Source organism: Anolis sagrei, chromosome 2 (genome assembly GCF_037176765.1).
Source record: "Anolis sagrei isolate rAnoSag1 chromosome 2, rAnoSag1.mat, whole genome shotgun sequence".
NCBI classification, from domain to species: Eukaryota; Metazoa; Chordata; class Lepidosauria; order Squamata; family Dactyloidae; genus Anolis; species Anolis sagrei.
The window spans coordinates 162,442,992-162,468,154 of record NC_090022.1 but is presented as its reverse complement, the minus strand read 5'-3'; the positions used below and the strand labels follow the sequence as shown (position 1 = coordinate 162,468,154).

At 41.7% G+C, this 25,163-nt stretch overlaps 1 protein-coding gene across 1 annotated transcript; it reads right to left on the bottom strand.

Moving 5' to 3' along the window:
* Positions 1–388: 388 nt before the first annotated feature.
* On the bottom strand, positions 389–14,717 carry CALR (calreticulin). Its single transcript, XM_060763593.2, has 9 exons — positions 14,546–14,717; positions 10,378–10,479; positions 9,444–9,647; positions 7,886–7,980; positions 6,994–7,203; positions 6,621–6,734; positions 5,265–5,408; positions 4,008–4,100; positions 389–1,467 (listed from the first exon to the last, which is right to left on the bottom strand). Exons 1-9 carry the CDS (start codon positions 14,631–14,633, stop codon positions 1,267–1,269), a joined length of 1,251 nt encoding a protein of 416 aa, XP_060619576.2. The 5' UTR covers positions 14,634–14,717; the 3' UTR covers positions 389–1,266.
* Between the last annotated feature and the right edge of the window lie 10,446 nt (positions 14,718–25,163).

Below are 25,163 nucleotides of genomic sequence, written 5' to 3'. Positions count from 1 at the left end.
TTCCGAACTTGTGCATAACATACCACTGCAAAGGTTTTCCTTCCTCGGGAAGACTATGTGCCTGCATCACTTCGTGCTTACCTCTAGCTTTTCCAAAAGCATTGCCAAAATTCTCATTTGTAATTTCTTCTATTGCCAAGGACGATGGGTCCCAAGTGAGACAAGAGTGGGATGCTATTTTTCTGAATATTTAAGTGATGTACATAATTGGAGTATGCTGGAAGGAGGAATTAAGACTCAATATATATAGTATCATTTTATAGATTTGCTGCCAAAGTCACCCTGGCTTTATAGCAAGGTATCATCACTACAAATGACTATTTTTACTTACCTGACGCTCACAGAAGCTCCCACCCAAATTTAAGCAATTAAGACAACACAAATCACGTATGGGCCAGACATGTTTAATTTAATAGAAATTGTCTTCAATCTTTCATACATTCAAGTGTGAACAAGTGAGATGACCCCCCCCCCCCCCCCCCCCCGGTGTTAAGTCTCTGCCTCCAGAAGCCCCCCTAACTTCATCCATCAATCTGTGTGAAGATACGTTTTTTGAACACAAAGCAGAAATTATTTCCCGCCTCCAAGTTGATACCACAAACTCAATCTCTGCAATACTGGTTCCTATCTCACCAAGGAAATAGGTTCTTAACCAAGGTAAACATTGATTTGGTGCTTTTAGAAAGCAACATTTGTCTGATGCACAAAGGGCTGTTACCCCAGACTCTCCCTAGAATGAGATATACAATACCAGTTCCCTCAACCTTTTTTTTTTGAGACATAGAAGTAGCCATCGCATCTTCTCACCCCAGCATGCTCACCAAAACTGGCAAATAAAAACTATTGGATTTTTCTTTGTACCTTCAAAGTAAAGGGCAAATCTCAGGAAGGGAAAAAGTTCTGCTTTTTGAAAATTCATTGATGGAGGACCACCAGAGACAAACTTTCAGTGAAAAGTGACTACCGTTTTTTAAAAAAGAAGGGTCAATGGTATCTTCCCCTGTTTCAAAGGGTTGTAGTAATTCCTACAAATTAGCCTTCTTAGGATGCAGGTGCTAGTTTCCCATCTACTGACATGAATAATTGGATGGTATTTGGGAAGGGGGTTAAGACAAACAAACACACCAATAAAAAAAGAAAGTTCTTGTGTCTCATAGAGACATTACTGTTATCCCCTCTCCTTAGTTGGGTTCAACCAAGCGGACTGACTGCGTGGTACAGGTCCGGGGTGGGGCTCTGCCAATAAGCACACCCAGCAACCCTCCATCACAGCTCATCCTTCAGTGGGCCCTCTGTTTCCTCCTCTTCTTCCTTTTCTTCTTCCTCCTCCTCCTCATCTTCCTCCTCCTCATTGTCTTCCCCCTCAGTCTCATCTTCGCCATCCTCCTCCTTCTTCTTCTTATCTTCTTCCTCCTGGGTCTTTCGTAGTTCTTCATCCTGTTGCTCTTTCATTTTCTTCTCGGCATCCTATTGGGAATTTAAAGGGAAACACTTATATCAACTGAACAAGGCTAATTCCAGAGGCCATCAATCAAACACTACTGAAAATAATAGAGCATAGGTGGCCAAAGTGTGGGTTCCCTAGAAGTTGGAGGATTTATCTACCAATATTACTCAGTACAAAACATCTAGAGCAGCGGTTCTCAACCCGGGGGTCGCCTGGCCATTTTGGAGGGTTCGCAAGGCCGCCTCCATTGGCCCCGCCCCAAGGGTGCGGGGCAGGCGAGAGCTCCTTCATGCGAGGCCTGACCTCGCGCAAAGGCCCCTCGCCCGCCTCGTGCTTTCGCTATTTGGCGAGGGTGGGTGAGGGGTCCTCGGCGCAAGGCTTGACCTCACGCGAAGGCCCCTCGCCCACCTCGTGCTTTCGCTATTTGGCGAGGGCGGGTGAGGGGTCCTCGGCGCAAGGCCTGACCTTGCGCAAAGGCCCCTCGCCCCGGCTCGCGCTTTCCCCATTTGGCGAGGGCATGAGGCAGGTGAGTAGATCTCGACGCGAGGCTTGACTTTGCGCAAAGGCCCCTCACCCGCCTCGTGCTTTCGCTATTTGGCGAGGGCGCGAGGCGGGTGAGGGGATCTCTGTGCAAGGCTTGACTTTGCGCAAAGGCCATTGTCGGGACCCCTGAGTGGGTGTATTTTTCAAAGAATAAATTTTAAGTTATAGTGGATACTTTAGATTTCTCCATCACTGTCTTGCTAAGCCCATAAAGCTTTGCTTTAACCTTGTGACACTTATCTGTGATTTGTCTGACATCACCTAGTTAGCTACACAACTGAGCTGGACTTTGAATGTGGGTCAGCAGATCTACATCCAGATTTCTATCCCACTACACAGTTTGTGCGATGATTTTTGAATCTGGGTTGTGTGTGAAACAAATAACAGCCTTGGTATATGGAATACTGTCTTTTCCAGTACTGCTAAAAATTGTCTACTAGTATCAATGAGAAAGATGAAAGAAAGAACACATACATGACTTTGAGTGGCTATGGTTTGAACGTTTAAAATTTGTACTACCTTTAAGATTTAATGTTTGCATTTTTGTATATTTTAAATTGTATACTAATGCTTTTATGTCAAGCTGCTTTGAGTCCCCTTTGGGGAGATAAAGTGGGGTATAAATAAATATAATAATAATAATAGTAATAATAATAATAATAATAATTATTATTATTATTATTACTGGCTGGCCACACATATTAAGGATGATGGGACTCTTGAGTCCGACCTCTGGCTGACTGCATTGTGCTCACTCTCAGTCATTTTAAGCAGTTGTACTGTTGGGTAAGCATTGAGTCTCTGTGACAGTGGCAAAATGAGCGGTACTCCAAAAGTTGAACAGTAACTCCCAGGAGTCTTAGGCTAATTGTGAAGAATGCTGAGAATTACCCATATTGCATAAGAATCACCATCACATAATAGTCACACCCCCTTTTGCGGAACGTAACATTGGTATTATGCCTTTCCTGTAGTCTCAGTTCACTCACCTGGGTAAGTGAATGAAGAGTGTGACTGTTCCTTTGGCTGGAAGCGGAGTCAAGCCCCACAGTGCCAAGGAAAGGGGATGAGCAGGAAGGTGAACCCACACCCCCATCCGCTTGACCCCTCAAAGGAACTTTTTTTTTGTCATGTCAGGAGCGACCTGAGAAACTGCAAGTTGCTTCTGGTGTGAGAGAATTGGCCGTCTGCAAGGACGTTGCCCAGGGGATGTCCAGATGATTTGATGTTTTATCATCCTTGTGGGAGGCTTCTCTCATGCCCCCGCATGAGGAGCTGGAGCTGATAGAGGGAGCTCATCCGCCTCTCCCCAGATTCCAACCTACGACCTGACGGTCTTCAGTCCTGCCGGCACAGGGGTTTAACCCACTGCTCCACCAGGGGCTCCTTCTCAAAGGAACTGTTATGCAACAAACAACTATTATACAGTGACGACTATCGTGTAGTAAAAAAAGCCCCTTGGCGAGGGGCTTTTTTGTTGCATAAACTATTATGCAACAAAAAAAGCCGCTCGCCAAAGGGCTTTTTTAACTCCACGATAGTTGCCACTGTATAATAGTTGCAACCCCCCTCCCACATAAAAGTGCAACTATTATGTGAAATGTGGTACACTGCATTACATTTTGTGAACTTCCATCATGTACCCAAGATCACTGTCAAAAAAGGATCTTCATTTCTGCTTCAATATTCCAAGTGCCACATGACTGGGTTATTCTAGGAATAGGAGACTCGAGTTTACAGCTTTATGCAAAGCATGGATTAATGTATCAGCCACTGGATTTACCTTTCAAAATGTCAAATTCAGATGTGACTTCACACAAGAAAAGGATTTGACCAAACTCACCCCATAAAAAATCAACTGATCTACAACAGCCTCAGTTTAGCATGTAAATGGCTGGTATGTGACAAACATGAGGGTTTGTAACTTATAAATTTTACAAAGCTAGGTAAACTAGGTAATATAAGGAGCTAGATATTAGAGCAGGCTCTTTTTTACTAGACAAGTGAAATGCCTCACCTTAGTGGCACCCCAAGTTTCATTGCCAATTTCTTCAGCAAACTTTTCATCATCTGTTATCAGGAAATTATCAAATATTGTGCCAGACTTGACCTGAAATAAACAGGAAAAAAAATTAGCTCTAATATTCAAACAAAGTGTTTTTGATATCTATGAAAGCAGTGAAGAGCATCAGTCAAAAAAGTATTTTACTTATTAAGTTATCCCTTACTTCTACCAAAAATGTTATGATATCCAGTAATAGTCAGAAAAAATATTGATTAAAATGAAGCACTGAAACAATGACATACCTAATAATACATTGAGCACTCAATCACTAGAATTGCCTTTAGCAGCAGATTTCTTTACGCGCCAAAGACCTGCTTTATTACAAACCAGCTGTCTCCTGCCACATGTTGCTGTGGCCCACATGGGGGTTTCTGTGTGGGAGGTTTGGTCCAATTCTACAACTCCAAATGTCAAGAGTCTAGTTTCCCCAAACTCCACCAGTGTTCACATTTGGGCATATTGAGTATTCGTGTAGAGTTTGGTCGAGATCCATCATTGTTTGAGTCCACAGTGATCTCTGGATGTAGGTAAACTACAACCCCAAAACCAAAGGACACTGGCCCACCAAACCCTTCCAGTATTTTCTGTTGGTCATGGGAGAACTGTGTGCCAAGTTTGTTTCAATTCCATCGTTGGTGGGGTTCAGAATGCTCTTTGATTGTAGGTGAACTATAAATCCCAGCAACTACAACTCCCAAATGACAAAATCATTTTTTTGAGTGAAGGATATACATTGGTCTGTTAGGTGTCTTGTGTCCAAATTTGGTGTCAATTCGTCCAGTGGTTTTTGGGTTCTGTTAATCCCACAAACGAACATTTTTATTTATTACAAATACTTGAAAATTGACAACAGGGTCAACTATGTTGAATCAGATCTTAAGAGTCATTTGTGGCATCTACTTTATTTGTCTGGTATTGTTTTGTTTTTACTGTGCTGAATATAAACGCAGTTATGCTTATGAAAAGCAAGTTAGTCATTATTTATCTCACCAATTAGAAAATGTACTCCAAGTACAATTTATATCCAATCCACTGTGTTTTCATAAGTTTTCTTACAATGTATTACAAAATACCTCTTTCTCTATATAAGAAAAGTTCTGTTTTTATATATGCATACAATGCACCTCTTTCTATTGGTTTCAGGCGATAAATGGACAGGTATTGGCTTTATTTTATATAGAGTCTGTCAGAAAACCGAAAACCACTCACCTGCCACAAGTCCAAACCAATAACACCAAAGTTCTCATAGGAATATAGGTTTGAATCAGGTGTGTACTCAGGATTATCTATCTCAGGGTGGATCCATTTTCCTTTGTAGTTGGGATTGTCAATCTGACGAGGTTTCCACTCTCCCTGGAAACGAGAAATCCAGTATCTCATAGGTATTTTCATGATAAACACTTAAAGAACTTTTTAAAAATATATTTTAATTATTTTAATATATTTTAATTATTTTATCATGGTTTAATACATTTGTTTTACAGCAGATACATATTATTCAATACAACCTAACCATCTAGTGCTATTTTTCTGCTTATACATATTATCTATCTCTCACCGCAGTGCTCCCCTCCCTCCTCCTAAGCCACAGCTTTTACATGTCATCTGTCCAAAATTTCAATTCTTCTTGTGGAGGTAACTTTCCTTCTTTATTTTTAATCCTTTTTCAATAAATTTTCTCCATACATCATCAAAATTACTTTGTTTCCAGATAACTCTTTTGACTTTTAATATATACATGTCAATTTATCATTTATTGCCAATTTCCATACTTTCTTATACCACTCCATTTGTATATTTATTTCTTTTTCCCAGTTCCTTGCTATAAGCAGTCTTGCTATTGTTAATAACTTTGTTATCGCATCTTTATCCTCTTTTTTTCAATTGTTTATTGTCAGATAATGATAATAAAGCAATGCTAGAACTTCTTTCTATTTTAATAATCATTATATCTTCTATTTCTCTAAATACTTTTCCCCAAAAATTATTTACATATTTACATTGCCACCACATATGTATATATGTTCCTGGTTCTTGACATCCTCTCCAAAAAATTTTTGAATAGTTTTTATTTATATGTGCTATTCTTACTGGTGTTGGGTAACATTGCCATATTAACTTGTAATAATTTTCTTTAACCCGTATTGATAAATTTTTAGAGGTCTTTGTCTCCATAATTGTTGCCACTCTATTTCATAAACAAAGAACTTTTAAACTAGAATATTTATCACTTTTAAATTGTATTTCAATCTCATTTTTCTTTAGTCACTTTAGGGGAAAATCATCAATCATGTTCTCACTGTTTCTGGAACACTATTAGCACTCATTCACCATTGGTTTTGTCTTCAGGATTCTAAACAAGTGGACAACTTTTGGCCCTCCAAAAATACTGGAATTGCAACTGCTTCGTTGGCTACAGCTGATAGGGTTTGAGAACCACTGCTTTAGAGGCTGTATTCTGCTTTACAAGAAAACATGCCTCTAAGATGGTCCTCTTCTACACTTATGAATTAGTGGAGTCTTCAAAATAAACCACCCAAACACTGCCACCTTCATGACCCTTACCTTGTATTCTGGGTTCTGGATCACTGGTGGCTCCCACTCCCCATCCATCTCTTCATCCCAGTCCTCAGGCTTCTTGGCATCAGGATCAGGAATATGCTCTGGTTTATCCCAGTCCTGGAAGACCAATTAAGAAACACATGATTGTTAGGCAGGTCTCCTCAAATCTAAATACTGCCTCCCTTCAGTTTTCAGCACAGCCACCAACTACCATCTCAGTGCTGCCATTTGTTCTCTCAATGTCGACAAAGACCACCATCTCCTCCCTCATTTTATAGTTTTTTTCTGGAATCTCTTGGGGTACAGGTCTACTCATTTTGCTCATATTCTCAAATGATGTAGGTATCTTACTGGAACAGTGTTATCATCCACTGACCTCTGGCTTTGTGTCTTCGGGATCATCTATCTTAGCCCTTTCATCCCAGTCATCAGGTTTCTTTGCCTCTGGATCCTTGATTTTCTTCGGAGGCAGGAAATCCCAGTCCTCCTCCAAGCTGCCAGATTCAACTTTGTTATTGTCAATCTTTACCTCATAAGTGTTATCAGGTCGAACAATGAGAGTATAGAGATGGGTGAATTCATCGTCCTGTCAAAAAGAAATGATATTCAAAGTTAACACACTTCTTTTCCAGCTAGATCTTTTATATATATAAACTTTCTCCCCTAGAGCCACCTCGTAATTTAAGATCTACTGGGGAGGCCCTGCTTTTGGTCCCACCGGTGTCACAAACGCATCTGGTGGGGATGAGGGACAGGGCCTTCTCAGTGGTGGTCCCTCACTTGTGCAATTCGCTCCCCAATGAGATTAGATTGGTGTCTTCCCTCCTCACTTTTAGGAAAAAACTAAAGTTGTAGTTTTGGAGTCAGGCTTTTGGCTAATGGACTTAGCAGCACTTGGATACTGAACCGAACCATAGAATTATGACAATAGGAAACAGATATGTGATTTTGATTAGGCGACTATGTTAGTATATGAGTATGTGATTTTAATTAATGTTATTGTTATTTTTTATGTACTTGATTTTATGTTGTTGTATTGATACTATGGCATTGAATTGTTGCCCATGTAAGCCGCCCTGAGTCCCCCCTCGGGGGTGAGAAGGGCGGGGTAGAAGCAATGTAAATAAACAAATAAATAAATGTTCATCAGAACTTTAATTGGGTACATGATAACACTTTCAGTACTTGAGGAAGGCTATCATATTTCTTCCTAATACCCTCCCTTTGTACATACCCCAGTCTACCAAACACTTTACATTGATACTCACTTTACAACGGATGTCCTTATTGATTAAAACATTTTTGCCTTTGTAGTTGAAAATGACATGAACTTTCTTGGTACCAGGGCCACAAATATCTGGACCTACATTGGAAGAAAAAAATAATACTTTCAAGAAATCCCATTTTAGGAGGAATCAAGAAAACTCTTTATGGCAACCTCTCACAACATGTAGCAACTGTGACGGATCTGGTCACGGTGGTAAATACCTTATGCAACTTAGTTTCAACCTCTTTGGATGACTGCAATGCACTCTATATGGGCTGCCTTCAAAGTGTGTTCAGAAACTTCAGCTGGTCCAAAGAGCTGCAGCCAGGTTGGGTCACTACAGGTAGTTGACAACCCGCCCCCTTGCAGCAGCTCCACTGGATAAGCACGATTCAACGTGTTGATTATGACATAACCTTTAAACCCTAGACTGCTCAAATCCAGGCTATTTGGCTGACCGTATCTCCCAGTATGAATCTGCCCAGGCCCTGAGAGCCTCAGGAGAGGACCTTCTCTCAGTCCCACCTCCATCACAAGCTGCGTTGGTGGGAACATGAGAAGCAGGCCTTCTCAGTGGCAGCCCCTCGTCTCCAATTTACACAATAATTCATCTTCAGGGAGAACAATCTTACTGGTGTCACACAGGGCTTGATTTATGGAACACAGCAAATGGAACAAGTGCAAGAGAAAGGATGTGGTGCATGAATGCAAGAATGTCAACAAAAGAAATAGGCATGTGACTAGGTAAAAAATACAATGAGCATGTAGCAGATAATGATTATAAGATCTGACCATGCCTATCACTGACCCATCCCACAACTGGCAGGCAACCTGCAACTGTCTAGCAAGGAAATGTATCCTTAGATGGCATTCCCAACTCAAGGTTTGTCCACTACTTAGTAACATGACAGCAAGGAAATGAGGATATCCTGCAAATTAGGTATAATGCTGAGGCTAATGTACAATGGTGTCGAAGGTTAACAAGATATCCATGTAAAACCAATACCACCTCCCTCTATAGCAGTGGTTCTCAACCTTCCTAATGCCGGGACCCCGTTATACAGTTCCTCATGTTGTGGTGACCCCTAGCAGCAAAAATCGTAACTGTGATTTTTGCTGCTGTTATGAATTATCATGTAAATATCTGAAATGCAGGATGTATTTTCATTCACTGGACCACATTTGGCACAAATACCCGATACTCCCAAATTTGATTACTGGTGGGGTTGGAGAGGGTTGAATTTTGTCATTTGGGAGTTGTAGTTGCTGGGATTTATAGTTCCACTAAAATCCCACACAGAACCCCATGACCAACAGAAAATACTATGTTTTCTGATGGTCTTTGGCAACCCCTCTGACACTCCCTTGTGACCCCCCCCCCAGGTTGAGAAACACTGCTCTATATTCACAAATATATATTCTCAGGACTGCTCGAACCTGAAGCAGCATCTAGAGAAAGGTTGCAGTACAGACAAAGCAACAGGAGACAAACAGGCCACTCACTGTTATAATCCCATAGATAAGTGTCAATCATGCAAACGATGCAAGAAACTACTAACCAAACATGATGTTGTATTCAGAGTCCCCGTGCATGTCCTCTTGGTTCAGGCTTGAAGGGAAGAGTTTTACATAGCCACCTCCACAGTCAATGTTTTGTTCATGCTTCACTGTAAACTGCACCACAAGGGTCTTGTCCTTGTTGCTGAAGGAATCAAAATGGGCAGAAATAGCATAGAAACGAGCATCCTGGCTTGTCTGAAGTCCTGGGAAGACAAGACACATACTTAACACCTTCATCAAAATACACATTAGCTTCAAACAGCCTGGGAAATTGGGAGGCATGATGGAAGAAACAGTTCTTTAATGTCTGAACTTCACCCTTCATATTGGAAGCCAAAGTGCATCAGAAAACCATTTTGAGCTACTTGATAAAGAAATTTCCCACTATTTATTTACAGTATGTATATACCACCATTCTCACCCCTGGGGGGGGGGGGGGGGACTCAAAGCGGTTTACACATAAATAATGGCAAGATTCAATGCCTTACGTTGGGCACTGATACGATGACAATACAAACAATTACAATAGTAAAATCACAATTAAACATAAATCACAATTAAAACAATACATCAACAAGCATTAAAACAGTCTCATCAGTCATATCACTGTTTCAGTCAATGTCCCTCTAAAATACTACATACATCTACTGTCCGAAGGCCTGGTCCCGGAACCATGATTTTAATTCCCCCCCCCCCCCAAAGCCAGGAGGGAGGGAGCAGAACTTACCTCATAGGCGGGGGGCCACAGCCGAGAAGGCCATTACCAATTTATGAAGCATCATCGCAATACAGTTCAAATCAAATAATCTGGATTTTATATGGCAGTGCAGAAGGGGCCTCAGACTAACTTTTCCAGCATTACATTAGCACTTCCTGTTTGAGGATTCTACCTCTCACTGAATGAAGACAACACCCTCTGCCACATTTTCTCACCTTTGTCTTTCTCTATATCTCCATAGAATTTCCCAGATGAAAGCACGAATTTTCCATAGTCCGATTTGTGCTTTGATTCTATCCAACGGCCCGTCCAGGCATCTAAAGAAATAAAAACAACATCTCTGTTGACCCACTATGTATTTTTGCCTATCATTTGGCTTTAAACATTGCACAGAAATCTACTTCATAAAAAGATAGTAAGTGAAATACATTTGTCCTGAAAGCAACATGTGATGAGCTATTTTTATCCTTTTTGGTTACAACCTAGTTTTGCAACAAGATTCCAATTTTTAAAAACACTGTATCTTTACGGTTATTTTGTGTTTTCTGGGAAAGCTATGTAGCCACTTTGTTGCAATTAAATCTTCTGATTATTCATGGTTTCCACTCCTGTTCTAGCAAGCTAGATTAAAGCATGACTTAGTACAAAACAGAAGGCTGTTGGAGTGTTGATGTGGTGGATAGTTCTGGATTACCAAACTATCCCAATTCTTGCTTAACCATAACATTTAGATGGCAATGCCACCTGGGTACAATGCATGGCTTGAACGCTGTTTACAAGTAGTGCCTCCCCTCAAATGCTATTTACAATGACTTGGAGCAGTTTCCACTGTATAAATAAAAAAAAGTTCTTTCAACGATCTTTAAAAAATGAATACCATAGTTTTCAATAATATGATTGATGTCAGAGGCATATTTTCCCCATGGTTCACTTGTTACAGTATGGGAGCTTAATACTAAACGATTTCCCAATTCTGTGGCTCTTCCTCCACACCATACAGCATAGGGCTGCTGAAAATTAAAAGGAACTACCATGCCCAATGGCCAAACCTTATTAAGAGAACTCAAGTAAAAGTAGTAAGCACATTTTTGTGAACAATAGGAATTTTGGGCATTATCTAAAATTTATATGATCTTCCCTTACTTCATAAGGTCAAAAAAGTCTTCAAATCAAAATACATAAACAAAAACATAATTAAAAAACTGGCACAACCATATCACAGAAAAACCAACGACAGGACCACACTATCTACTATTTTATATTATTTTATATTACACTGTAACTAGCATTTCTTGCTCTCCCAAAAGAACATCAGCCAAACTTACCCTTTAACTTCCTCCTAGCAGCACAGAACAGGAAAGAATAAAGCTGCCAACCTCAGACAGAGAATTGGAGCTTATACCTAGCTAATGTATGCAATGAAAATATTCTGATGCATAAGGGGCCTAACAGCACAATCCTAAACATACGTTTATACAATCTGCTCAATGGTATTCATTTCTATGCAAATGCACAGAACATTCAAGACAAACTAGAAGACAATCCTTTATTTTTTAATTTTCTACTCCATCGTGGAATAAAATTGGACACAGGATTCTTTAGAAAATAAGCATCTCTAGGTCGCACTGGGCTTACCTAAATATCACCAATTCAGCCAAATCTACCTGGGAGACCCACATCTTATTATACAAACGCTACACTATCATCAGAACGGTCTTAATAACCTATACACCAAATTGCTGTTGCATGTAAGGGCCCTTCCACCCTGCCCCTATATCCCAGGATCTGATCCCAGATCAGTAGACCCTCATATATCCCAATTTAAAGTAAATAATCTGGGATCAGCTCCTGAAATAAAGAGCAGTGTGGAAGGGCCCTAAGTTTATTTCACACTGCAAACCACATTCTATGCTTTGACTGCACATACACTCACACACATATAGACCAGAGAAATAACTGCAATGAAATAAGCACAATAGTTCTCTTATTTCCACACTGCTGAATAAAATCCCACTTTTTCTGCTTTGAACTGGGATATATGACAGTGTGGATTCAGATAAGTCAAAAGTAGATATTGTGGGATTTTCTGACTTGATATTCTGGGATATATGGCTGTGTGGAAGGGCCCTCAGTGTAGTCCCAGACTGAGGAAGCATACACCTGTCACTCTTGATCCTCTGCCAACAGGCGGTACGTGTGTGTCGGGAGAGACATCCCAGAGTGAACTATTTAGTCCACATTCACAATCCCTGTGGCCCTCATTGATTACAGTGTAATTATCAACTCCCCAGTGCGTTTAAACTAGACACAACAGTCTTTTTCCTGTCACACATACTGCCAAGTTCTCAATTTCCTCTTCCAAATGGATCATAAGCACACACAATTCATGAGTGGGTTGTTGTACGTTTTTCCCGGGCTTTATGGCCATGTTCTAGAGGCATTCTATCCTGATGTTTTGCCTGCATCTATGGTAAGCATCCTCAGAGATAGTGTGGATTCAGATAAGTCAAAAGTAGATATTGTGGGATTTTCTGACTCGATATTCTGGGATATATGGCTCTAGAACATGGCCATATAGCCCAAAAAGCCCTATAACAACTCAGTGATTCAGGACATGAAAGCCTTCGACAATACTTTTCCTTTTTGATGCAAAGTTTAACAAATAATTCCTCCTTAGATGTTTTGGGCTAAATGCCTTATAGAGCAGATCTTTGAGTCAATTAACGAATTAAGATAAATCAACTCTGTGTATATTTAGTTGAATCAAATAATGTTTTGGTATATACTAACCATTCATTTTAAGGTTGTGATTCTTGTGGCTGAAAGGAACAGATGCCCAAGAGAGACAAATACTTGAGTGTGTGATCCAATCACATCCAGAGAGGTGACCTCACTACCTCTGAGGATGCTTGCCATAGATGCAGGTGAAATGTCAGGAGAGAATGCCTGTAGAACATGGCCATATAACAAAAAACAAAACAAAACAAAAAAAAAACAAAAACCTACAACAACCCAGTGATTCCAGCCATGAATGCCTTCGACAATAAATTCATGAGTGGCCACTTAAAAATAGGGTGGACATGAGCAGAGCTCTTCCTTTTCCTCCCTTGAGAAAAAGCCCACCCCCTCCCAATTAAGCAGCAAGTTGCCTCCCTCATATATATTCCTATTTGTATTTATTCTTGGATCCTAAGAACCCACAATTCAAACAAGATATTTCACAGGGTTGTTGTAGGTTTTCCGGGCTATATGGCTATGAATTGGATTTTATGAGTCTACACTGCCATATAATCCAGGTCAAAGCAGATAATCTGGATTTTAAATGGCAATGTAGAAAGGGCCAGTGACTGTAGATTCAACATATCTGGAATCCTTCCTCCTGTCATCAATATTTTTTGCATTTCCTGGTACACTTATACTCTGGGGTAGGCATGCGAATGCAAAAGCAAGCAAACCTAAAAGCTGCAGACCCTTTCTGATCTTGGTAGTTAAGCTGGGACATTTCTGGTTACTCCTTGAATGGGAGACCACTAATGAATCCTAGTTACTATAGCTTGTATTTCTGAGGAAAGAACTGGGAAAATCATCTCTGAATTCTTTACCTACAGACTTATCACAGGGCAAAAAAGGATCCTAGGAGAATGTACTGTCGAAGGCTTTCATGGCTGGAATCACTAGGTTGTTGTAGCTTTCAGGCTATATGACCATGGTCTAGAGGCATTTTCTCCTGACGTTTCGCCTGCATCTCTGGCAAGCATCCTCAGAGGTATTTCACACATCATGAGTGGCTTGGAAAGCAAAACAGGATGGATATGAACAGAGCTCTCCCATTTTCCTCCCTTGAAAGCCCTCCAGTAAATGCCCTACCCCATCCCCAAATTAAGCAGTCAGTTGCCTCCTTCATAATATATATCCATTCCCATTCGTTTTTACATTCTTGGCCAGGCATCCAGGTTTCTCAGCCACTCTTTACTTGGAGCAGAACCTGAACCATCATGGCACAATTCTCTCTAAGGGGAACTCTGTGCCAGCCTAGAGGGGATTGATCCCCTCCCCTCCCAAAAGCCTCCATCTCTACTATGGGGTTGTCTATGGGGAAACTGCAATGTCACCCCCAGCCTTCCTCGAGCCCTAGATGGCCACAATCCAAGATGGCGGGGGGATGAAGACAAGAGAAAGACCAACCCAGGCTCAGCCCTGCTTCTCTCCATCCCCCTCCCCTTTTGTTGCACTCCTCTTAGAGGCCTACTGTTGTGATTTTACCCTCCTAACGACCCCTGGATAGAAGGGCTCCAGAAATATCCCTCACCCACCCATCCTCTCTCCCTCCCTGAGATGGGCCCATCCCTGCTGGAGGCCCCCATTCATTTCCTCGCCGCTCACCTCCATCCCCAAACTCCTCCCGGAAGTACTGCGCAGGCCCAGCCGACACCAGGGCCAGCATGGAGCAGAAGGCCAAGAAGAGAGCCATGTCTTTTCCCCGCGCGCAAGGTTCTCCTCCTCGAGCCTGACAAGGGCAACCGACTGCGGCCAGCGAAGTGCTTTCGCTGCCCTTTTATACCGGGCTGGATCGAACGCCCGCCTCCGCCGTGTCCCGATTGCTCGCGCCGGGCCGGATGGACACTGCCATTGGTCGGTCGGAAAGACGGCGGGTTGGGCAGCGCCCCCGAACGTTGGCGTCCCAGATGGCCGCTTCTGATTGGATACTACCTCTGGCCAATGGGGCACGACCACGCGTTCGGGGGGAGCCGCCCCCTCCCTATCGCCTTGTGTGCGTCACTCTTCCTTTTTCTTTTTTTTTTTGCACAAGCCCCACGTGACCCCGGCGGGATTTAAAGGGCCAGCTCAAGGCCGCTTTCCTCGCTTCTTACACCCATTCATTGCAAGGCTCTGAAAGGAGGGTGAAAGCACATTGGAGAGTGGGAATCATAGAATCATAGAGTTAGACCAGTGGCCAGGACATCAAAGGACATTTAACCAACTACCAAACTCACAAGTTTTGTATTTGTCTGTTTGCTTGCTTGTAATATAATGGACTGGTTGCTCTGACAGGACAAATAAATAGAGTTAGACGAGACCTCATGGGACATCTAGTCCAACCCCCTGCCAAGAAGCAGGAATATTGCATTCAAAGCACCCCCATCCAGCCTCTGTTTAAAAGCCTCCAAAGAAGGAGCCTCCACCAGACTCCGGGGCAGAGAGTTCCACTGCTGAACAGCTCTCAAAGTCAGAACGTATCTCTCCTTACAAACCCTTTAGGAATTTAAGATCTTCTAGGGAGGCCCTGCTCTCGGCCCTGCCATCTTCACAGGCTCGATTAGCGGGGATGAGGGATAGGGCCTTCTCAGCGGTGGCCCCTCGGTTGTGGAATGCCCTCCCCAGGGACAATAGATCAGCCCCCACCCTCTTAACATTTCGCAAAAAAGTTAAAAACTGGCTATATGAGCAGGCCTTCCCAAAGGCAGTGTAGCTTTGAAACTCTGATCTCGGAACGGTTGGACAATGTGACTGGACAATGACTGATTAATGAAATGTGGAGGACTTATGGTTTTTTATTATGTTTATTGATGTTAATTGTAATGATTTTTTAAATCTGTGTTAAATGTTTTTAATGTTTAAACTATTTTTGTACTGTTGTGGGCATCGAATTGTGCCGTTTTGTAAACCGCCATGAGTCGCCCTCGGGCTGAGAATGGTGGCATAGAAGTGTAGTAAATAAATAAATAAATAATGTTCTGCTGGAATCTCCTTTCCATCTGAAAGGAGCATAATGGGGGTTCCAGGTTGCGTCTGCCCATGAGAAAGATTGGTTCCAGCTCTCCAAGCACTTGTGCTTTACTTATGATATATTGTATATACATCTAATATTTATAATATTAAAATGTAATACAATATAATACTACTACTAATACAATATTATAATTATGTATTCCATATTACATGTAATATCACTAATAATATTACAATATAATGGCATAGTACTGATATTGTACTATGCTAATAATTACTTACTTACTTAGGCGATCCCTCGTTGTCCAAGCAGGATAGTCTTCCAGGATTAATGTACTGGTGGTTGGTCCATAAGTGTCTGTGGAGCCCTATTCTTGATCTGCATCTTCTCCCGCAGTGAGGGCATTGGTTTCCAGGTGGAATGTGGTCTCAGTCGGGGTTGTCTTAGCGTGCCTTCCTCTTGGCACATTTCTCTCTTTCACCCTCTATTCGTGCCTCTTCAAATTCTGCAGCACTGCTGGTCACAGCTGACCTCCAGCTGGAGCACTCAAGGGCCAGGGCTTCCCAGTTCTCAGTGTCTATGCCAGAGATTTTAAGTTAGGCTTTGAGCCCATCTTTAAATCTCTTTTCCTGTCCACCAACATTCTGTTTTCCATTCTTAAGTTCAGAGTAGAGCAACTGCTTTGGGAGATGGTGGTCAGGCATCTGGACAACGTGGCCGGTCCAGCAGAGTTGATGGCAGAGGACCATCGCTTCAATGCTGGTGGTCTTTGCTTCTTCCAGCACGCTGACATTTGTCCGCCTATCTTCCCAAGAGATTTGCAGGATTTTCTGGAGGTAGCGCTGATGGAATCGTATCAGGAGTTGCATGTGACCTCTGTAGACTGTCCACGTCTCACAGGCATATAGCAGGGTTGGGAGGACAATAGCTTTATAAACAAGCACCTTGGTATCCCTATGGATGTCCTGGTCCTCAAACACTCTCTGCTTCATTTGGAAAAATGCTGTGCTCACAGAGCTCAGGCGGTGTTGCATTTCGGTGTCGATGTTGACTTTGGTAGAGAGGTGGCTGCCAAGGTAGCGGAAATGGTCAACGTTTTCTAATGTTATACCATTAAGCTGTATTTCTGGCACTGGAGGGGGGTTGGCTGGTGACTGTTGGAAGAGCACTTTGGTTTTCCCGATGTTCAATGACAGGCCGAGCTTCTCGTATGCTTCTGCGAAAGTGTTTAGAGTGGCTTGTAGATCTTCTTCTGAATGCGCAGAGACGACATTGTCATCAGCGTACTGGAGTTCTGTAACAGATGTTGTTGTAACCTTGGTTTTGGCTTTCAGTCTGCTGAGGTTAAACAGCTTGCCATCTGTCCGATAGATGATTTCCACTCCGCTGGGAAGCTTCCCATCAACAAGATGAAGTATCATAGCGATGAAGATGGAGAATAAAGTTGGGGCAATAACACATCCCTGTTTGACACCTGATATTGTACTATGCTAATAACAAATTGACCATACATATAGCAATAACCTATAAAACCAACTTTACAATAAAGCATAAATAAACATTTTAAAATTATTTAACAGATATAAATACAATTGTTGTGGGAACTCCTCAATACAGATGATAAACTTTACTCAACTCACTGAAAGATATAGCCTTCCTGTCATTCCAAATTAAATATCTTCATTAAAAGCTTGCTTGAACAGGAAGGTCTGAAGATTATTATTTAAATAATAAACATTTTATTTAAATAATAACCATTGACAAATTCCTGACCATAAAATGCCTGGCTTCGATTAAAAGCTGCTTCAAAAAGGAAGATCTGCACAGCTTTCCTGAATGACATCAGTGTGGAAGCTGATCAAACTTCCTCCAGCAGCTTTGGAGCCACTCTCGAGAATGTGCTTTCTCTGGTGGCTTTTAAATGCATGATGGCCCTGGACTGTGTGGAGAACAGAGTCTCCTTACTAGACCTTAAAGGTCTGCCATTTATTAGAGGACCATTGTGGCTTAGTGGTTTGAGCATTAGGTTATGGCTCTGTAGGCCATGGTCTGAATCCCAGCTCGGCCATGGAAGCCACTGGGTGACTCACTCAATAGTTTGATATTCTGCATTAATATTGTGTTTTCTCACTTCTCCCACCCTTTGCTCTTTTCTGGTTTGTTTTGTGTTACTGGCATCATCATTGAAACCACTTGTGTCAAACTCAAGGCCCTTCATATCATTTAATGTTGTCCTGCAGATGCCTGACTACAGCTCCTATATTTTTTGTTATTAGAGCTGATGAGAGTTGTGATATAGTAACACCTGGAAGGCTGCAGTTTGTTTTGTTTAGTCACGAGAGTCAGGGTTGGATTTAGGTACAAGACTTGTGGATATGATGTCTGACTTTAACATGTCCGCTAACATTTCCCCAATCTTAGACCCTCAAGGGTTGTTGGATTGCCAGACCCATTATCCTCAGTCTGCATGGCATATAATCAAAAGTGTTGGGAATTGTCATTCCCTAACATCCAGGGGCCCAAAATGGGTAAAAACTAAAGAGACCCAACCACTATGTAAATATCTCTATATAAATAAAAATGTAATGTTCGTTCGTGGGATTAATATAACTCAAAAACCACTGGACGAATTGACACCAAATTTGGACAGTGTACACCTAACAACCCAATGTATGTCTTTCACTAAAAAAAATGATTTTGTTATTTGGGAGTTGTAGTTGCTGGGATTTGTAGTTCACCTACAATCAAAGAGCATTCTGAACTCCACCAATGATGGAATTGAATCAAACATGGCATACAGGACTCCCATGATCAACAGAAAACACTCAAAGGGTTTGGTGGGCATTGACCTTGAGTTTGGGAGTTGTAGTTCACCTACATCAGAGAGCACTGTGGACTCAAACAATGATGGATCTGGATCAAACTTGGCACAAATATTCCATATGCCCAAATATGAACATGGAGTTTGGGGAAAATAGGCATTGACATTTGGGAGTTGTAGTTACTGGGATTTATAGTTCACCTACAAACACAAAGCATTCTGAACTCTACGAATGACAGAATTGGGGCAAACTTACCACATAGAACCCCCATGACCAACAGAAAATACTTCAGGCCACCCAGTCCAACTCCCTTCACCAGGGCAAGAGAATGTAATCAAAGCCCTCCTGAACAAGAGCCATCCAGCCATAGATATAGATAGATATATATGATTCACAGAGAGAGAGATATAGTATCATAGATTTGAAAGGGACCCCTAAAGAAGGACAATTATATGTTGCATGTTCCAGAGTAGGCAAACCAGACAATCTCCATATCAACACTGACAAAGAAACAACAAGAAATACTGTTTACCCACAAGCATAAAGGCATTACATATATTAGAAATCAACATTTGCTCATTATTTTATTTTCCAGATCACCAGACTGAGCCAAAACAATGTGTGGCAAGGGATGGCTAGTATATATATATAGTTGGTCCTCTGTATTCATGGAGTCAATGGTCCTTTGAAGGCAACCATCAGGCTGAAACCCTCAATGAAAATAGGCTTGACAGCCCAAGGCAGAAAATGTGTAGCTCTCTGCAAGTTGCTGGATTGTAGTGTTCATCAATCTCTGACACAGACTATGCTAGCTAAAGCTGATGGAAATTGCAATCCAGTAGCGAGTGGATAGCTACATATTCCTTACCCCTGACCTAAACAGTAATAATGAATGCAATAACAGCAGTAATGTTAAGGAATTATTGGCTGGATTTTATTGAGCACAGCATATATCTTTCTTTTTGATTTCTTCCCATTTTAGGCTGTCTGTTGTTCATTCGTTCAGTCGCTTCCAACTCCCTGTGACCTCATGGACCATCCCACGCCAGAGCCCCCTGTCAGCCGTCACCACCCCCAGCTCCTTTAAGGTCAAGCCAGTCACTTCAAGGATCCCATCCATCCATCTTGCCATTGGTTGACCCCTCTTCCTTTTTCCTTACATTTTCCCCAGCATAATTATCTTCTCTAAGCTTTCCTTTCTTCTCATGATGTGGCCAAAGTACCTCATCTTTGCCTCTACTATCCTTCCCTCCAATGTCTAGGCTGTCTAGTCATTGGGTTTTTCCAGGTGGTATACAGTTCTACTAAAAACATAAGATACAAAATAAGAAACAATAGTAAATAGTAAGAATAAAATTAGTAAATAGTAAGAATAAAATCAGCAACACAAGGTAAAACCCATAAAGAGAACAGAAACAAGGAGTGTAAGGATCTAAAACAGGGCTGGGCAACTTGCAATCCTCCAGATGTTGGTTGAATGGAGTTCCTATAATTTCTTGATCATTGGCCATGCTGTTACATAGGAAAATATTAACAATGCTGAACAGAGCTGATAGGAATGGCAGTCTATTTAGAAGGCTATGCACAGATGATCTAAAAGTACAAATAGTTCTTAACAGACCTAGACAAATAAAGTGACTCCCCCCTGCAACTGGTCATAAAAAGTGCACCCAGAGGAGGACTTTAGACAATGGTTATGAGACCCAAGAAGGTAAATACTTTTAGCAACATGCTGGCAAGCCAGTTGGGATTTTCAGCTTCATATCTAGGTAACTGTGACAGAAATTTAATAAGCAATGTTTCCACATCCATGCATCATTAACCGAAAGTCAGTCTATCTGTGCAAAACACAGGAGCCTTGGGAAACGAGAATAAGCAGAAATGATGACAGCCCTACTAGAACCTTTACACATTATTAACTGAAAACCTTGCAGAACTCATGAGTCAGAGACAAAATAATTAAACTTTTATAAAGCCATCTTACGTATTGTGTCACTGAAAACAAACTGTTAAGTATTCTCAGTCAAGGCAAGATTCAACATTTCATTTGACAATAGGAATGACAGCATCCCAACTGTGCTGTGATGGAAATGAGGAAGACCAATCTGACATTTGCATTTCTCTCAGACCAAAAATACATGGCCATTATGTCGTAAGAATGCTGCTATATCCAACATGTGATCAACCAAGAAGGGAAATACATACAAAACTAGAAAATATTTTTTATTATTGAATGAATTAGCAGCCCACCTGCAACCTCAGTGTTTCTGAAAGCCCAGCCAAATAACCAGCGATATGCCAGGAATACCATACACAAGCAGAGGCTGACAGCTTTCCTCACACCAAGCTTTCCTCAGAATGACATATCTTCATCACAAGTACGTCTGGCAGGGATGAGAGACAGAGCCTTCTCAGTGGTGGCCCCTCGGCTATGGAACACTCTTCCTAGGGATATTAGATCGGCCCCTTCTCTTTTAATATTCCGAAAAAAAGTCAAGATTTGGCTTTTTGAGCAAGCATTTGCAGATACAATATAACAGACATAGAGAAAAAAACAGAACAACTGGATGACACTACTGGATAATGCTTTTAACTAGGAGACTCAAAATGATACATGTTTTTATTGACATTGATTGTTTTATTTGGTTTTATATTTAAATTAACTGTTTTAATTGTATTTTATGTCTTTGATGCTGACTGTGAACCGCCCTGAGTCGCCTGCGGGCTGAGAGGGGCAGTATATAAATATAGTAAATAAATAAATACCTAGAGCATATACATTGTACGTCCTCATGCACAGCAGCACCACGTATTCTCTCCTCCAGCAATTCCCTCAGTCTCTGTGATTCACCTAGTAATGGCAGCACTATCAGCAGTCTTGGCATGTGGGTTCAAGTCTTTTGATGCTCCTCAATCAACATAACTACTGTTTATATCCAAAGCAAAGAAGAAAGCACAGGAAAAGAAACAGGTAGAAGACAACACACACCAAACACAACTACATGAGGACTATCTTGGAAAACAGCGTTCACATCCCTTGTACACTAAGGCAAGGAAGTATCTTGGGACAAAGAAGACCAAGCCATGACAAAAGGGTCAGCAGAGATACCCAGATCAGCAATACACACACTCTCTCTAGGGCTGAGGAAAGGAGAAACCTGTAATCCACTAGGTGTTGAATTCTAGTTCTCCATTATCCCTAACTGGGCTGGCCAATGGTGAGGTATGTGGCAGCCAGGCCCGTAGCCAGGATTTCGATTCGGGGGGAAGGGGGAGTTTGTTTTGGGGGGGGGCTGACTCTGAGTGAAAGAGGGTCTACCCTAGCAAACCTTTTGTATCGTTACCCCAATACCTCCATGCATATGGGATATATTGAGTAGGGTGATCAGATCATGATATGAATAAACATAAAAGTTTAAATAATGCACCAGTAAGGCCTTTTCGCGAACCACCATGAGAATTTCGGGGGGGGGGGGGCTAAAGCCCACCAAGCCCCCCCCCCCCCCCGGGCTACATGCCTGGTAGCAGCACTAGTTCACTAAGGGTGCATCTACACTATAGAACTAATACAGTTTGACACCACTTTAACTTCCCTGGCTCAATGCTAATGGGAATTGCAGTTTGTCTTCTTTAGCCTTCTTTGCCGAAGAGTGCTGCTGCCTCATTAACCTACATCTCTGACAATCCCATCACATTGTGCCAGGGCGATTAATGGTGTTCAACTCCATCAGTTCCACAGTGTAGATGCATCCTGAGTCTAGAGAGTCAAAAGTTCACATCCTTGCACAAGAATGGCTTTTCATTAAAATAGTATTTTCCAAGCTCTAACTGTAGGACAGGATAGAACATTCATACCCTCCAACTGTATTGAACTGGCAGGAACAGTCCTCAATAACCCTCTGCCGTCCCACTTTTCCAGCTGCTTTTGAAATACCCCAGTTTGTCTCTCCTCCAACTTCCCCGCTTTGTCTTCAACTTATTTAAATGGCTATAAAATGAATTCAAAGTGTCCAAGTAGTTTGCCTCAACTCACAGAGAAGTAAAGAGGTGAAATCTTGCCCTTCACGTATATTTCAAGACTCTCCCAGCTTGTATATGTTCCCTTATTTAATACATTTTGTAATCTTGACCACACTCTGATGTTGCTTGGCCATATGTATCCCAGTTTTCACCTGCGAGATATTGGTGAATACGCCTATATTAAAGGCCGGAGAGTGTCTAGGGACCCTTCTGAACCAATGCAGGCAACATGTTGCAGAGATAGGCTCAGTTCATTCATGCTGGTCACACTGTAGTCATAAATAAATTCTCACTTGAAAAATGAGTACTTACTGGGTGATGAGACACAGACTATGCATCTACCCATGTTTGCATCATCTCCCAATTCTGTTTCTATGGTGAACACTTCTTTTCTGAAATGTTTCCATTAAAAATGAAATATTGATTCCATGGATGCATGGAAAAAATATGATTTAGAGTGGCTCCCTTGACCTTCACCAAAAGAGAACTAATGTGTCCTATATTTTAAAGCAAAGCTTGGAAAGTTAAGATATTTTTTTTTGCAATATTACAAACTCCCCAATCCCCTACTTCAGCGTTTCTCAACCTAGGGGTTGGGACCCCTTAGGGGGTCATGAGGGGATATCAAAGGGGTCGCCAAAGACCAGGCCCGTAGCCAGGATTTCATTTCGGGGGGGGGGGGGGGGCTGAATTTTTTTCAGGGGGGGTTTCGGGGGGGGCTGAGTTTCGGCAGGGGCTGAGTCTGAGTGAAAAAGGGTCTAGCCTAGCAAACCTTTTGTGTCATTACCCCAATACTCCCATGCATATGAGATATATTGAGTATGGTGATCAGATCATGATATGAATAAACATAACAGTTTAAATAATGCACCATTAAGGCCTTTTCGCGAACCACCATGAAAATTTTGGGGGGGGGGGGGCTGAAGCCCCCCAAGCCCCCCCCCCCCCCGGCTACATGCCTGCCAAAGACAATCAGAAAACAGTATTTTCTGTTGGTCATGGGGGTTCTGTGCGGGAAGTTTGGCCCAATTCTATTGCTGGTGGGGTTCAAAATGGTCTTTGATTGTAGGTGAACTATAAATCCCAGCAACTACAACTCCCAAATGTCAAGGTCTATTTCCCCCAAACTCCACCAGTGTTCACATTTGGGCATACTCAGTATTCGTGCCAAGTTTGGTCCAGATCCATCATTGTTTGAATTTACAGCGCTTTCTGGATGTAGGTGAACTACAACTCCCAAACTTAAGATCAATGCCCACCAAACCATTCCAGTATCTTATGTTAGTCTTGTTCTGTGTGCCAAGACTGGTTCAATTCAATCATTGGTGGAGTTCAGAATGCTCTTTGGTGGTAGGTGAACTATAAATCCCAGCAACTACAACTCCCAAATGACAAACACAATCCACCCCAACTCCACCAGTATTCAAATTTGGGTGTATTTGGTATTTATGCAAAATTTGGTCCAGTGAATGAAAATACATTGTGCATCTCAGATATTTACATTACAATTCATAACAGTAGCCAAATTACCATTATGAAGTAGCAAAATAATAATTTTATGGTTGGGGGTCACCTCAAAATGAAGAAGTGTATTAAGGGGTCGCGGCATTAGGAAGGTTGAGAAACACTGCCCTAGTTAGAAAAATCAGTAGCCATGTAGGCTTGGAGGTTCTGGAAAACATAATCCAAAAATAATTTTTCAAGCTCTGTTGGAGAGCTACAGTTTCCGAAGGCAGAATTAGTTATTCAAAACAACTTATTCAATGAAGAGTTGCAAGACAGAGAGCAGAGCAACGATGGCACAAAATGGACAAAAACACAGCAAACAATATGAGTGGGAACAAAGGTAAGGATGAAGAAATAAAGCTTCCAATCAGTATGATGCAGGTTGAAAAACTAGTTAAAGCAACTTTCCCAATCTGAAAGATCTGAATTTAATACAAGTCCATTTCCTTAGTATGACAGATCATTGCACAAGTAGAAACTGGCAGCTCAGAGGAAGCAGTAATATTACACTGTGTAGGAGAAGCCCACGTGTTGCTTAAGGATAGGCAATAGGTAGTCTGGGCATATCAAAGGCCTCTTTTCTGATTCATAGCAATTGCAGTTTTTTTTCCTTCACAGAAGCAGAGAGGCAAGCAAAATATACTGTCAGGCCCTGCTCCCTTGATTCCTTTAAAATCAAGCAGTGTCTAAAGAAAACAAAACACATTCACCCTGAAACTAATGCTAGCTGTTTGTATGGACATGGGAACTTCTGCTAAGTATCCACTATTTTCAGTCCTTAACCAGACTTTGCTTCACACTAAGCAAAGTCGAGGGGATACTCTGACTCTGGGTATCCACAAGCTTCGCAACCATCTGGACAGCTAGATTGCATCCGTTTTGGCTCAATTTGATGTTCACAAGGACAATGTCAGCATCAGCC